The 16,723-nt window shown below is 42.4% G+C and overlaps 1 protein-coding gene across 2 annotated transcripts; it reads left to right on the forward strand.

The window, feature by feature from the left end:
• The first annotated feature begins 79 nt into the window (after positions 1-79).
• Positions 80-15,062, forward strand: LOC120032451 (C-terminal-binding protein 1-like). Of its 2 annotated transcripts, XM_038978559.1 has the most exons (10): positions 80-190; positions 1,039-1,142; positions 8,183-8,337; positions 8,563-8,707; positions 8,838-9,044; positions 9,323-9,537; positions 10,840-10,970; positions 11,161-11,288; positions 11,562-11,682; positions 11,865-15,062. In XM_038978559.1, exons 2-10 carry the CDS (start codon positions 1,085-1,087, stop codon positions 12,052-12,054), a joined length of 1,350 nt encoding a protein of 449 aa, XP_038834487.1. In that variant the 5' UTR covers positions 80-190; positions 1,039-1,084; the 3' UTR covers positions 12,055-15,062. The 2 variants fall into 2 exon arrangements, with proteins under 2 accessions (XP_038834487.1, XP_038834494.1); XM_038978566.1 differs by lacking the exons at positions 80-190; positions 1,039-1,142 and adding an exon at positions 2,913-3,031.
• Positions 15,063-16,723: the final 1,661 nt, after the last annotated feature.

Genomic DNA, 16,723 nt, shown 5'->3' on the forward strand with positions numbered 1-16,723 from the left:
GCAATACCTCCTGTGTTACGTGAAGGCGCCACACTCAACTAACAGTGCTTTATATAGGATTTTCTTCATTCTGTGACTCGTCTGTCACCTGACTCCTCTAAACAAACTGTTTGGATTCATGACGAGCGGATCAGTGGGAAGACAACTAATTTTGACCCCACAGCACTAAGAATAGAACCTGCACTATTTGGTAATGAATGAACCTTAGCTAGCTACCAATTAGTGGTCTGATCTGATCCAACAGCTACAATGTTACTGCTCCGAAACGTTAGTCGTCGTATTATTCTATTGAAACAAAAAATTGTTTTTCGCCGCTTGAACTTGTGTGTTGATGTATGCCTGTAATTTATCAGCGCTAGCTAGTTATTATTAGCTTACTAGCTAGCTGATAGCTTTGTAAAACAGGCCTGTTTTCGCGAACACTCACGTTTACCTGGTGTTCGGTACGCTAACTAGCCATGTTAGCCACACGACTTTCTTGGCTACTGACTTTTAATTGTTAGGCTAGCTAACTACTTTTTAGTTTGCTGACGATGGCTAGTTAGGCTGCTAACAGTTATCTAACAACATTTAGCCAGCTACAGTACATAGTTAACGTTAAAGTTTGTATATTGCTTACTGCTTAGCTATTTAGCTAACGTTAGCTACTTATAAACTGAAGCTTCAAAGTGTTTTACGTATTAGCTAGCTAGCTAACGTTAGCTAAGAAGCCAGAATAGTGTGAAAGTTAATATGGAAATGAGTTGGGTAGTTAGCCCCTAATTGTCTGTGATGGCTCTTGCCAGCAGTCATGCTAGCTAGGGGGGTTAACTAAAATAGTTAGTTAGCAAAAAAAAAATCTAAGCAGAGTTAAGTAAACAACTTTATTAGCCATAGCTACGACTAGTCGCGTGGCTAGCAACTTTATGAATTAGTAGCTAAGCCTGTCACGTAACTAATTTATCTAAATATTGAAACGCTGTTAATTTTATTAGGCTTACATCGGTACACATTGTTCCCCAGGAAGTGTTTTGACTATTTGTCTTGTGTACCTCACAGCTAAGCCTTTGGTCTGTTTGTGCTTTGGCTGGGGTGAAAAACGCTGATGGCTCTCATGGATAAGCACAAAGTCAAGCGCCAGAGGCTGGACCGCATTTGTGAAGGTCAGTACATACTTTTTACCATATCACGTTAGGGACTGACAATCCACGTGTACAAGCTTCTGTAGCTAACTAACATAGCTAAGGATTCTTGAAAATTTTATATTTTTTTTTATCCAATGTAGAATGGCCTGATGATGGACCATAGACATAAATAGGTGATGGACAGCATGAAGTTGTGCTTGACTTCATTATGGCAGACAATAGGAGCGTTCCTCTGCCCAGGCGTTACTGACATGCCAGATCTTATAACGCCTGGATAGTTATTTTACGTATCAGCAAACCACATATGTTATAGCAATCTGTCAATTGATGAAACAGTTGATGAAGTGGCACGCAACCATTGGTTAATTTATGCAGCATCTGAGCAGGGGAATGCGACCAGTGTTATACTCTGTCCAATGTGTGAAGGGAAGGGTTTTCCAATGATTGATTGAATAACAGCTCTAATTCCATAATCGACAAAAGAGCGAGGGTGCCTGCCTGTGGTCCTTCATGTTGCGTTTGTCAAGTCATCACTGGCTGTTTAGGTTACATACATTGATAAAAACAGGAGTGCATTTGGAAAGTATTCAGACCCCTTCTCTTCTTCCACATTTTGTTACATTACAGCCTTTTTCTAAAATGTTTTAAAGAAATAGTTTGAGAAAACTATCTACACACACAATACCCCATAATGACAAAACAAAAAAATTGTTTGAAATTTTAGCTAATTTATTAAAAATAAAAAAACATACCTTACTTACATAATTATTCAGATCCTTTGCTATGAGACTTGAAATTGAGCTCAGGACTGTCCTGTTTCCATTGATCATCCTTGAGATGTTTCTACAACTTGATTGAAGTCCACCTGTGGTAAATTCAATTGACATGATTTGGAAAAGCACACCTGTCTTTTATATGGTCCCACAGTTGACGATGCATGTCACAGCAAAAAAAACAAGCCATGAGGTTGAAGTAATTGTCCATAGAGCGAGGCACAGATTTGGGAAAGAGTACCAAAACATTTCTGCAGCATTGAAGGTCCCCAAGTGCACAGTGGGCTCCATCAATCAGTTGCTGGGTTTGCTGTTATTTACAGAGGTTTGGAACTCTTTCTTATTGGTCTATTAACTAAAACTCCATCCCCATGCTGAAATTTCAGGGGGTCTTTTCAAACTGCTCTTACACTTAAAGGGCATTATCATAATTTTCACAATTCAACAGTATTATTCCAACCTCATAGATCTATTTACATATATCCACACTATCTACTACAGAAAATTCAGTTTTGAAAGCACTGTGCCTTTTCAAGGGTTTACATGTGGTTAGGCTATGTTTTATTGTAATTTTTTCTTCAATAGCTTTTGGCATATTATGCACTTTATTATTAATCTAGTTTACTGCATATCAAGTAGCAGCCTAGCTGCTCTTAGCAACGTGGGTATATTTACATACACTAGCGTTGCTTTCTATTGTATTGGGTTGCACAAAAACAGTCTGCGGGAAGCCAATTCCATTTCAACTTACTGTGCAAGTGGGCAGGAGGGTTGGTCATTATGGGAATTTGAGACAAAATACCTAAAGGATCGTATTATTAAACAGACTTTCCAAACGTGGATCTGTTGTAGACCCACCTCTCTGCTTACCTCGGTGTCAAAATAAGTCCCCCAAAAGTTATTCCTTTTTTGTCCACAAATGGCGCACATGCAGGACTACCTAACCTAGCGTCTCAATGCTAATAAGCTTTGTTTTGGTTGGTTAAGGCTGAATTGTTCCTCCCTCTGATTGGAGCAGGGGGCAGGCAGAAGGAGGAGGGTGTTTGCCTGGGATTGTGCCAAGCGAAAGCATTCTGACAGTAGCTGTAAGTGGAGAAGGAGAGGAAGAAAGGCTGGTCAACTGCAGCATGCAAGGTTAGGAGGATGAATGTCTTGTTTTTCTGGGACGAGAGAGGGGAAGCAGGGGTAGATGGATAGGACAGAGTACAAAGCTGCTATTTGGTTTAGCATTTTTGTCCTTGGGGTCTCTTCTGGTATTGTGTGTGTGTGTGTGAGAGAGAGAGAGAGAGTGCTCTGGAGCTTGTGTGGCAGGGGGCTGGGTGGGGTCCTGCAGCATTATCAGCCACCCCTCCCTGCGAGCTCACTTACACCCACAGTGGCAGGCGGAGGGGGAGAATGAATGAACGCTGAATGAATTGCATTGTGTGCATGGCCCTGCTGCCGGTCAGACCAGGCTTTCCACACACACACACACATGGTCATGCACACACACTGCCAGGCGTCTGTCTCCAAGACCATATGGTGCATGTGTGTTGCCAGCTCTGCTATCTTTCTGTCGTGCACCTTTTTGTTGTTGTTGTCTTTAGGTTCATTTGTAATCATGCCTTTGTTTTGTATAGATAGAAATGGGTTATTTTTGTAGGTTTGGTGAGCGCTCTGCTTTTGTTGTGTGTTTATATTCTGCTCCAATCGCCTGTGAAGATTTGTCAGACTAGCGCCTTATTACTGCTATGTTTCATTTTCTGGATCAGATTAGAATGAGCCAAAAAAGCAATTTATTTTTCCATGAGTTGTCCTTGAGGAGGAATGATGGAATTTGTTGGCAAACAGAACAGTAATCTGTACTTGGAGCCTTCATATTAAGCAAAGGAAGGAATTGACAGTCACAAGTGTCGTGGTCTGTGTGCACGCAGTGCTGTTGCTTTGAGTACTGCATTCTCGTCTCTTTAAAGAATCAATAATGTCTAGGCTTCTCTTTGGAAGAAAAAAAATTGTAGCTTCACGAAAGGCCCCTTGTGTGCCTGTTAATTCCATTTCCACTTGTGTTTAGTGTCATGATTTAGAAAGACACTGGTAATTGCTATTTTTTTTGCTTGTCATTCAGAGTTTTCTGCTGTCTCTACTTGGCACTCTGGCCTTAACGTTTTAGAATTGCGCTATTGGAGTGGGTTGGCATTCTACTGCCCTTTAAGGATTAGCAGAGTTAAATTGCTGCATTACTTTAGGGGATTTCTCAACTGTTAATGAATTATCTTCCAGCTATCTCTTAGGGATGGGCATGGTTATTCGAATATCCAAACTGAAATGAGTATTTGATTACTCGGAGACTAGTCATTTTTGAAGACAATAAAAAATAAGGCCTATTTTAACTATGAAAAGGCTTAGTTTAAAATGAAATACAATTATCTGTGATGTTGCTATATAGCCTACAAGGATAGACCATGACATAAAAAATGTACAACAGTTTGAGTGTGCCCCATAAAAAAAGGCGCACAGGTAGCCTACACACATTTCACACGTGTAGGTTGTTGTTATTGTCGTTCAATCAATGCAGCGCTGCAGTGAAAGGCGCCATATGAGCAAGTGAAATTGGGTATTTCTAAATGGAAATACAATGACATAATTATTTTTGGCTAAATTAGGAGTAGCTACAATGATTGATTAACAAACAGCCTGTTGTTTCATATGAATGGAGTTGTTGGGAGTCAAGTACAGGCAGCACAGCAACATAGCCTCTACTGTAGCTAGCTAGCTTCTTTACAAATATCTGATGAAGTTAAGACGGGCACTACCAGATGGTATACATAATCTATGGCAACAACACGTTTGACTAGCGCAAGTCGGTTTGGCTACTCGCTTGCACCCTCTCTGCCATACACCCTTACCGGCCCCTGCCACTCCAGTCGTGCTAGCAAGTCTCAATTGAAGTACAAAAAAAAAGACATGCTTTATTACATGTGTTTTGACTATCCAGGTATCTTAAATATCATGACATCTGCGAATGTAAAAAGGGTTTTAATAAATGTGATTATTATTCGAATAGTGAAATAATTTCAAATGCCCATCCCTATTATCTATCTTTGCTAATTTAGGTGTACATCGTATGTACGTTTATTTATGAGATGTTTGTGACGATAGGGCTGGCAGGCAGGCTGTGTATTGTTGCAGAAGGGCAGGGGTTTCTGCCTCCAGACATAGACATTTAGGTCATGATAGCTCAACAAGCCTGTGCCCCCAACCGCACCCTTCTGCTAATCTGCTGGAGGAGTCTCCCCTGATGAGGAGTGGTCTGGTGGGGGTTGGAGGACTGCCTTGTCTGTATTTGAGAATGGAGCAGACAGCTTTGTGTATTGTGTACTCTGAAATGGCAATTTTTATATATAGTGCATTCGGAAAGAATTCAGACCCCTTGACTTTATCCACATTTTAAGTTGCAGCCTCATTCTAAAATGGATTACATTTGCCCCCCCCCCCCCCCCCCCCCCCCCCACACACACACACACAATACCCCATAATGAAAAAGCAAAAGCTGTTTTTTAGAAATAAACTAAACTGGAATATCACATTTACATAAGTATTCAGATCCTTTACTCAGTACTTTGTTGAAGCACCTTTGTCTGCGATTACAGACTCGAGTCTTCTTGGGTATGATGCTACAAGCTTGGCACATCTGTATTTGGGGAGTTTCTCCCATTCTTCTCTACAGATCCCCTCAAGCTCTGTCAGGTTGGATGGGGAGCGTCGCTGCACAGCTATTTTCAGGTCTCAAGATATGTTAGATCGGGTTCAAATCCGGGCTCTGGCTGGGCCGCTCCAGGACATTCAGAAACTTGTCCCGAAGCCACTCCTGCGTTGTCTTGGCTGTGTGCTTAGGGTCGTTGTCCAGTTGGAAGGTGAACCAACGCCCCAGTCTGAGGTGCTGAGCACTCTGGAGCAGGTTTTCATCAAGGATCTCTCTGTACTTTGCTCTCTTAATCTTTCCCTCGACCCTGACTAGTCTCCCAGTCTCTGCCGCTGAAAAACATCCCCACAGCATGGTGCTGCCACCACCGTGCTTCACCGTAGAGATGGTGCCAGGTTTCCTCCAGACGTGACGCTGGCATTCAGGCCAAAGAGTTCAATCTTGGTTTCATCAGACCAGAGAATCTTGTTTCTCATGGTCTGACAGTCCTTTAGGTGACTTTTGGCAAACTCCAAGCGGGCTGTCATGTGCCTTTTACTGAGGAGTGGCTTCCGTCTGGCCACTCTACCTTAAAGGCCTGATTGGTGGAGTGCTGCAGAGATGGTTGTCTTTCTGGAAGGTTCTCCCATCTCCATGGAGGAACTCTGGTACTCTGTGTCAGTGAGACCTGAAAATAGCTGAGCAGCGACTTTCCCCTTAACACTAAGTGATTTTAAATGTAAAGCAATTTGAAACATTTAAAAACAATGGTAACCTGGGTAGAGTTCGGGTAGTAATAACCATCTAGGCCACTCAGGAACAGTCAATGTCTTCTTGGCAAGCAACTCCAGTGTAGATTTGACCTTGTGTTTTAGGTTATTGTCCTGCTAAAAGGTGAATTCCTCTCCCAATGTCTGTTGGAAAGCAGACCGAAACAGGTTTTCCTCCAGGTTTTTGCCTGTGCTTAGCTCCATTCAGTTTTTTTTTAATCCTGAAAAACTCCCGTCCTTAACAATTACAAGCATAGCCATAACATGATTCAGCCACCACTATACTTGAAAATATGTACAGTGGTACTCAGTAATGTTTTAAATTGGATTTGCCCCAAACATAACACTTTGTATTCAGGTCCAAAAGTTAATAGCTTTGCCACTTTTTTTATTTTTCATTATTACTTTATTGCATTGTTGGAAACAGGATGCATGTTAAGGAATATTTTTATTCTGTACAGGCTTTTATTTTTTTACTCTGTCAATTAGGTTAGTATTGTGGAGTAACAACAACTGTTGTTGATCCATCCTCAGTTTTCTCCTATCACAGCCATTAAACTCTAACTGTTTTAAATTCACCATGGCCTCGTGAAATCACTGAGCGGTTTCATTCCTCTCCGGCAACTGAGTTAGCAAGGACACCTGTGTCTTTGTAGTGACTGGGTGCACCACAAAGTGTAATTGTTAACTTCACCATGCTCAAAGGAATACTCAATATCTGTTTTTTTTGTATTATTACCCATCTACCAATAGCTGCCATTGTTTGCGAGGCATTGGAAAACGTCCCTGGTCATTGTGGTTGAAATTCACTGCTTGACTGAGGGACCTTACGTTTATCTGTGTGTGGGGTACAGAGATTTAGGTAGTCATTCAAAAATAATGTTAAACACTATTATTCCACACAGTGATTCCATGCAACTTATGTGTTAAGCAACGTTTTGCTCCTGAACTTAATTAGGCTTGCCATAACAAATACCTTTTAACTCAAGACATTTCGGCTTTTTATTTTGTTTTAATTTATAAAAATGTTGAGAAACATAATTCCACTTTGACATTATAGGGTAGTGTGTGTGTAGGCAAAAGTTTACGGGTGTGAATACTTTCTGAAGGCACTGTATGGTATGTTTGGGCCATTTTATTGTGTTCTCAATAAACCCAAAAATGTTAAGCCATCATTGGGCATTATGTAGCAATTATTTATTGAAATACTGACATTTTGAAACCTGTCCTTTTTGGCACCATGGATCTAGTTGGTGGGAATTTTGGAATACTGCTGCCTTAGAGTGTAATAGGTTAAATTTGCAATGACACTAACTTTGAGACACATCCTGGCTTTTTGTAGATGTGTTGTGGTCGTCATAAAGGGATTTTGAAAAAAATGGGTTACCTCTGTCCATGCTGGACATAATGCATTCATATGGGATTTTACTTAGTGACGTGTACAGGGCAGGTTTCCTGTCGCGTTTCTTAAGTGACACAATATGATGATATACTGTATATCATTGTAATCCCTAGACTTCAGTGAACACTTGAATCATGTTTTTAGAGTGTAAAATGTAACTTTGTATTTAATACATCACTTTGAAAGTGAAAATATAATTATTTTACAGCAATTTCTGATGGGTTTTCATTGTTACGATCATAAAGAACAAAACAAATGACGTATGTTTTTGGTGGTTTTATTGATTGTGTTCCCCAATCAATCTTATACATGCAGATGTTGAGGAAACTGTGGAAATTGACAGTTTGGCCTATGTGATCATGTAGATGGTCTATCTGATTGACGCTATAGAAAGGAGACATTGGGGGGATCCCATTTGACATTGCTGAAATTGATTTGTTGTATTTATCTAGGCATTCGCCCCCCGATTCTGAATGGGCCGATGCACCCGCGGCCCCTGGTGGCTCTGTTGGATGGGCGTGACTGCACCGTAGAGATGCCTGTCCTGAAGGACGTGGCCACAGTGGCCTTCTGTGATGCCCAGTCCACCCAGGAGATCCACGAGAAGGTAACCAACTATCTCTCCCAGCACCACTACTCTCCTATACACCTCTAAGTATCTATCAGCATTTTTTTTAAAGTTGGGAAATGGATGCTTCATGAACCTGTCTGTTGTTTTTGTGGTGGGGGGCTATTTCCAACTCAATGGAGTTAGGGAATGTATTTGCTCTTTTAATGCGATGGTAGAATAAGGATATGTCTGAACTCGTACATTCTCTCCCTGGTGCTTCAGGTACTGAATGAGGCAGTGGGCGCCCTGATGTACCACACCATCAGCCTTTCGCGGGAAGACCTGGACAAGTTCAAGGGCCTGCGGATCATTGTGCGAATTGGCAGTGGCTTTGACAACGTGGACATCAAGGCTGCGGCTGAACTAGGTTGGCTACTGGATCAATACTTTGCTTCAACTCCCATCTCTTTTTCTCCTACCTACTACACCCATCCATCCATTCACCTCAATATGTATCGTAACTAATCGCTGTCTCCTTTGTGCTCTGTCCCCCTCAGGTATAGCTGTGTGTAATGTGCCTGCGACATCAGTGGAAGAGACGGCAGACACGTCCATGTGTCTGATCCTGAACCTGTACCGCCGCGTCACCTGGATGCACCAGGCTATGAGAGAGGGCACCAGGGCTTCCAGCGTGGAGCAGATCAGGGAAGTGGCCAGCGGAGCTGCCCGCATCCGGGGAGAGACGCTGGGCATCATCGGCCTGGGTGAGGAGGGAAATTGATCTTGTCTTAGCGAGGGCTCTCTGCAAGTGCAGTCATCATAGGACACATATGTTGATTCAAGTTTTCTGATGTGATCTGTTTTGAAGTTGCAGTGTATTTAAAAAAATATATATATAATCATTATTATTATTATTATTGGTGTCCTCTCAGACCATTTTAATGTATATTTAAAGTAAATCATTTTTAGTTTTCTGAGAAGTAGTGAGAGGTTCCTCTGACCGCTACGCCATCCTCCAGTCTGAGTGTATCTTGTGGCGCAGGGCGAGTGGGCCAAGCTGTAGCGCTGCGGGCCAAGGCTTTTGGCTTCAGTGTGATGTTCTACGACCCCTACCTGCCAGACGGAGTGGAGCGCTCTCTGGGCCTGCAGAGAATGGCCACCCTGCAGGACCTGCTCATCCACTCTGACTGTGTGTCACTGCACTGCAGCCTCAACGAGCACAACCATCACCTCATCAACGACTTCACCATTAAACAGGTATAAGACACACGCCCACTACTGTTGCAAGGTATACCGACGCTTCTGTACTTTTTCGATACTCTTAACATGGAAAAACGGTTCGGTACTAGAATTTGTTACTTTCGGGTAGTTCTCTCAATTGCGGATCTATCAGTCCAGTCGACCCCTTATTATAGCGTGCACCGTGCCTGCTCCACTTCCGCCTTGATCACACCGATAGCGTCGTTGTCACATCTGGATATGTGTGCAACAAAAAGTTCAACATTCACCTTCTGGTACCATTTCTGTCAAGCCGCCTACGCGTACAGTTTCACGCATACGTTCGATAAATCCAACATATGCACCACACAGAACGCACTGCAACTGCCTCTGCAAAGCAATGCTGCAAAGCAAACGTAGATTTCCATTGGAAATGAATGTACTTCTGGTGTACCGAAATGCAATGACGCTGTCGGTGTGATTGAGGCGTTAGTCATTGCTAGCCTGCACTGGGAGTCTGGGCTGCATCATGTTAGCTCCCCCTCATGCGGTCTCTCGTTTCTGCCAAAGATGATCAGCGAACAGACTGCCTCGTGAATGACGTCAGAACGGGGGGCCCTGACCTGCCGCTGGCTGGAGCCAACTTATATTGTTCCCTTACTTATATGTATTCGCCACCATTATAAGGTGTTGGGGTCCTGTCCTCCAGCCCCTTTATTTATAGGTTTCTTGCACGCTATAATCAATTTTCTATTGCTGGCACGGCCCCATAGCTTGGACCTTAAAATATTTGTTTGTACTCCACCAATATTCGGTGTCGGGGTCCTGTCTACAAGCCCCTTTGTTTATTATTTTAAAGAGACGGCGCACATTTTTTGGAAATAATCTACTTCTATGCAAATGTTGATCAGTACAATAAAATAAGTCCCAAATGGAAGGGAAACAGATTGTCATCTGTAGCCCCATGAAATCAGGCAAAACAAACTCCACTCAATGCATGCACACCTATTGAGAATGCATTTACCTGTATTGTGGCTAGGCCTAGGCTACATCTTGATTTACCCAGTTTAGCAATAGAGATGTACCATTCAAATAAATGATTACCATTATGTATTTGTATTAGTAGAAACAAAGTCTAATTGATTTATGCATACTTGGCTGTCTCTACTGGGGTATCAAGTATTGTGATACTAAACCTGGTATTGAAATCAAAGTAGAAATTCTGGTATTGTGACAACCCCAACACACACGTGTACACCATTTCTGCCACCCACAACACCCTCATTACCAATGTGTTATTTTTGTCTGCATGGCTTGCTGACTGATCTGTCATATGTGCAGATGCGTCAGGGAGCATTTTTGGTTAACACGGCTCGCGGGGGCCTGGTGGATGAGAGGGCCCTGGCCCAGGCACTGAAAGAGGGCAGGATACGGGGTGCTGCCTTGGACGTACACGAGACAGAGCCCTTCAGGTCAGCTTCCTCCCAGCCCACAGGCACTTATAGCCTCTTCATCCTGCTTATAGCCCAGTCATTTAAAACGTGCAAACAATAACTGGTTTGACGGTTGTGATTCACCATTTACATTTTTTTTTTTTATGAACACCCCCTTGCACACACTCTTTAATCTGTCTCACCGGTCTGTTTATCTGTACTTCTCCAGCTTCTCTCAGGGCCCATTGAAGGATGCCCCCAATCTGGTTTGCACTCCCCACGCATCCTGGTACAGTGAGCAGGCGTCACTCGAGGCGCGGGAGGAGGCAGCTAGGGAAGTGCGCCGGGCCATCACAGGTATTCAGTTATGCAAGCCTCGGTGTATATCAGCATATTTATAGGCGTTAGGCACATACACTAGGATACAATGATACATTTCCATTTCTGTGCAGAGTGAACAACAGTCGGTCCACGTGAGACTTGGCACAGTAGCCCTAACCACTAAGTGATATAGTTTATCTATCACAGCACACAAGTTGTTTTGTAGTCCATCCCAAAAAACCTTATCAAGAGTTGTCATTAAGTAGACTTTGATCAGTTTGACTGTTGTGGTGTTTTTTTCCCAAACAGGCCGCATCCCTGACAGTCTGAAGAACTGTGTGAACAAGGAGTATCTGATGGCAATGCCCCAATGGCCTGGCATGGACCCTGGGGCTATGCACTCGGAACACAACGGAGTTACTGATTACAGGTACGACCATGCTTTGTGGAGACTGTTAAGAGGGACAGTAAGCACCTGTAGGTAATACATGAGTGACAGTAAAGACAGCTCCAGGTATTGATGACATCTGGCTTGTGTTATATGACCCTAGAAAGATAATTCCATATAATGCTATTCTAATTCTTCTGTCTCAACTCTTCATTTGTCAACAGGTTCTCTACTGGTCTAGTGGGAGTGGCAGCAGGAGGCCTGACGGGGGCAGGCGCTGCAGTGGAGGGAATTGTTGCAGGGAACCTGGCTATGGCACATGGGATTGCCCCCGTGTCCCGACCTCCCCACACACCGTCGCCGGGGCAACCCTCTAAAGCAGAAACAGACAGAGACATGCCAACGGACCAGTAGCCAGCTGTCCCCATTTCCCCTCTGGTCCACAACATTCCGTCATCACTCTTCATGTTCATGCAAACAGATACACTAGTATTGAGGTCCATTCTGACCCAGCTTTGGTCCCATCCAACAGAACAGAATCCTTCACGAGAGACCAGTCTGCATAGACTCCCTACACTCGTCCTCTTTTCTCTCATCCAGAAAGCAATAAGTGGATTACTCAAGGATTTTTTCCAGTTTGCTTTTAAACCCCTCTGTGTCTGACTTTCCTGTGGCTCAGTGTTTTTGTAAATTACTCCTTTACGGAGAGAAACCTGTTAATGTTTTTCCTGTATTTTTTTTTGTTTTTTATATCAATTGCTGTTTGACATGCTATAAAGTGAAGCATGAGTCTGGAATGGTATAGAAGATGAATAACATTTTTTCCACTACTATTTGTTCACAAACCTTACAAAGGATTTTATATTATTGGGCTCAATACATTTCTAGTTATCACAATAAACGTGTGGCTCTGACTTTTTATGAGCTTTTTGATGTGAATTGAATAATATCGCAAGATATGCCTCTGCGGATAAGGAAAATACATACAGTATACAATGTTTGTCAAGACCACCACCTACACTTATTTTCTCTGTTGGTCTTGGAATATTGTCATGATTAAATGTATAGATCTTCTGCACATCCTTGTGGTTGCCAAGACTAGAGGGACGGCGGTCTTCTTCCCTTTCTATTTCCTTTATATGTTACCTTTTGGATATGAATACAACATGAAAACTATATCTTTGCCAAGTACTCAAATGATCTATCCTCCTTCACAGCACTCCAGTATCAACATTGCCCCTCAGTGTCTGCTGTCATTGATGCTATAATTTTGGGTGTTCATCTTGTGTGCTGCAGGCATTGAAACTTATTTTAACTGTATGGATGGGTTCCATAGTGGCTGTCAATGTCAAATGGAATGGAGTAATGAGGCTTCAAGACATTAGTCTGTCACATTTGCAAGGATGATGGCATCCTAGTAAAATGTGTCCACACCCATAGTAATATTTGTAAAGGGGCAGGAGCCCAGTTGATGTTGGTTTAGTTCAATGTCCTGACCACATCAGGACCACTTCTGTTTGTTTTCTGCTCTGGGTGAACCTAGGGCTCACTGCTGTGTTTGTGTGTGCGCCAGGCACGCATCTGTGGCTTGGTCGCAGGGTTGTACACAACCATATTCAGAACATTTGACGACCGGAGGACAGCGGTTCATTACTACTAAATGAATTCGAGAAGTGATTAGATGGCTTAATTTCGTAATCGTCTTAATCTGAATTAATGCTTGGTACTTTGGCTGGCATCCGGGTTAAGCGGGCATTGTGTCAAGAAGCAGTGTACCTGTGGACATAGACCGAGGAATCCGTGGCAGGGATATCCAATCTGTTTACTGACTATCAAGGCAGGTATAAGAACAGATGAAGTGGAAAATCGGGAGTATAATTTTGGGTGTGTACTTAGCATTGCAGTCCGATGTGCGTAATGAAGTCCCTTAGTGTATAAGGTCAGCAATTCCGATATGCTAGTGGCAAAGCCATAACACCCCCCCCCCCCCCCTACACACACACAAAAAGTAGTCTGGGTACCAGGCTGTTTAGCTATCATTCCACTCCTTGTTATGCTAAACAGAATAGTCTTTGGCATATGTCACGAAGTGAAATGATAGCTAAACAGACTGCAGGCCTAGTCATAGAAAATCAAGGGAGTTTATACATGATATCACACTGGCACAGCTTCAGAGTTGCGTAAGTGTGTTACTGGAGAAGGGGACCTTCAGCCAAAGGTGGACAGCCTCCCATAATGCCTACTTGTAATCAGGGGTAATTTGCAAATGGGAAAGCAGTGGAACTGAATTCTGCCATCTTTGGCCATCATGATCTATAGAATTTCATTTCAACCTCTACTCGTAATTACACACTGGCCACGTATAGGGAAATGCCTGTTATACCTCATTAACAGATATTGAATGTAGCTTACTCTGTTATTCCTCTTAACAGATACTGCTGAGATCTATTACCAATTTTAAATATGTGAAATCACTGTTGGCCCATCTGTTAGTAAGATGCATGATTTACTCAGTTTCAGCAGATTTCTCTGATTAACTCAAAGAAAATAAATCCTCCCTGATGAGTCTTGACCTCCATACTTGTAGTTTTGAAGTTGTCTTGTATGTTTCTCTTTATGGGTATTAATGAATTAGTAATTAGAATCCCCCCAAAATTAAGAAATTAGATTGTTACTTGCTTTAAATGGAACGACAACAGAATGAGTAGTCGTCCTTGCCTATTTCATCAATCAAGTTTTATCATTATTGAGATTGCTTGTTTTATTGACATTGCAACAGAGAATATGAACAGAAAAGGGGAATCAAGCATTGTTGCAAAAGTGGACTTCTTGCTGACACCCATATCATTATTTTTTATTTATATGCAGAGGTAGTACATTGAGCTACACAGCTGTGATGAATGCCTTATCCTGGACCTAACGTTAACTTCCCTCCCAAGTTATTTCCCACCCTCCCTAACTGGGTGCTCCACTGCGCCTTTTTAGTTAAATTAAATATAACTTAGATCTGTATTCTGAAGACTTCATCTTGACAGCCCTAGTAACAGCATGATTAGAGCGTTAGTGTCTCTCTGGGTTTGTTCAAGTATATGATCCTGTTTTACGTAAACTGATCATTTTAATTATCTGGAAAACAGAGCAAATTGAAATTAGCTGGGGGGGGGGTGGGATGTATGGGAGAGAGATCAAACCTTTATAAATGGAATCCATGTGGTACAAATCTGATGTGATTGATGCCTGGATAATTTACATTACAACATACAGAAATGTAATGTGCATTAAGCTATTCTATTTCATGTTTAGATTTCTCAATCAGACTGCAAAATGAGAACAACCCAATACATTTGTAATTAGGATTTATTCTGAACTTTTTAAATAGGAACAATCATTGTGATGTAAGCTTCTACAATAAAGTATTTTAATAAAAAGTAATGTTCCTCTGAAATGTTTCAGGCATGGTAATGCATTTTTGTCAGTTAGATTGTATTATTTTCGTTGTTGGTCTCAGATTATTAATTCACAATGGTCAAAGCTTCCCATGCAATAATTAAAAGTGTTGTGTGTGCATTTTAGCATTTGAAAAGCTTCTGTCACATTTATAATTTTCAGTAAACCTGTCAAACAGCCATCCTGCACAGTGTACCTGCGGATTTCAAAAAGCCAAACTTGCGCGCTCAAATAGTGTATGATTGCAGCCCGCAATTTGGGGCTTAAACTGCATGTGGGCATTCCTCCATCTGCAGGAAATCAGAACTGCCCGACAGGCGGTGGCAAAGGACACGCCTCCAGCAGGCGGGGGAGACCGTGTGCTAACTAGCTAGCTTGCTAGTTAGCTAGCTAGAACACGGTGTCGCCCTGTCTCCCACCTGCTGTGTAACGGAGACCTGATATTCTGGATTTCCCCTGACTGTCTATGTGATTAAAATGTGGGTCAAAAGGGTAATAAAAGTATTAGAGTTTTTCGTTAGGCTATGCCATCATTGTAGTAGTATAATTAATGTGCAATATTATACCTTAATGTATGTGTAATCTGTTGATGTGTTGGATAGCAGATGTAACAGATATACCAGCCACACCACACCTCTCTATCAAAGCTGTGAGGAAGTGATGTAATAAATACAACAGACATCCTCGCCGTAACGTTAACAGAACTGTGGGAAAGCAGTGCTCGGCCGGCGGGGGCGAAGGACTATGGCCTTTTATCAATTAGATGTGCTCACCTCCTGCGTCCTGTCCTCCGTCCTCTCTCGCCTCCTTTTGAAAAAGGTCAGAGACGTTCGTTCTCCACTCGCGCTCATTAAGCTAATGACGTTTACAGTGTGGTAATGTCGGGGTAGGTTCCTTGTCCCTTGTCAATCATTGGCTTATTGGTGAAATCAGCAGTCAGACAATATCTTTAAGTAAATCAATCAAACCTTTATTAATGCAATTGCAGACAGAAGTTAACAATGGAAACACAGCATGTATGTCTCAGTAAGTTCTGCAACCAACCAAAGGGTGCAGCTGATTGTATACATGTGATCACTCCCTGGTGGTGTGATCACCAACAGTCGAAGTATATGTGCAGCAATAAGCTGAGGTTACCTTAAGGTAACCTAGTACAGTAGATTCTCTGAGTTCAGTAGCATTGTCCAATGTCACACAAGATCCAAATGTCAAAACCAGAGTGGTTACTTCTCTTTATCTAGTTTTGGTCTCACTCACACCCAGCCTGCAAGCACACTTGCAACAGCTAGGGCTTAACCGCAAAGACTAATATAGATTGTACAAGCAGAGTTCAGACACATAGCAACAGTACAATAGTGCGACAAGCATATGAATCTTAAGGTCCACTTAATCAATAATGGGGAGGGTCTTTGGGACCCTACCCCCTACAGTAGATTTAAAACTCTTCAGCAGTGGGATACACATGAGTAACCTCGATGAAAGGTCGATCGAGGAGGGGAGGCCACTTCCGTTTGCCTACTAACGAATTGACACATTCCTCGACCACTAGACTACTTATTGGTTTCCGGGTCACAGATGAGGGAGGACGGAGGAGAAAGGACAGAGGGCGGTCTTTTGCCCAAACGATGAAAATCTC

This window comes from Salvelinus namaycush, chromosome 3, assembly GCF_016432855.1.
Source record: "Salvelinus namaycush isolate Seneca chromosome 3, SaNama_1.0, whole genome shotgun sequence".
Taxonomy (NCBI): domain Eukaryota; kingdom Metazoa; phylum Chordata; class Actinopteri; order Salmoniformes; family Salmonidae; genus Salvelinus; species Salvelinus namaycush.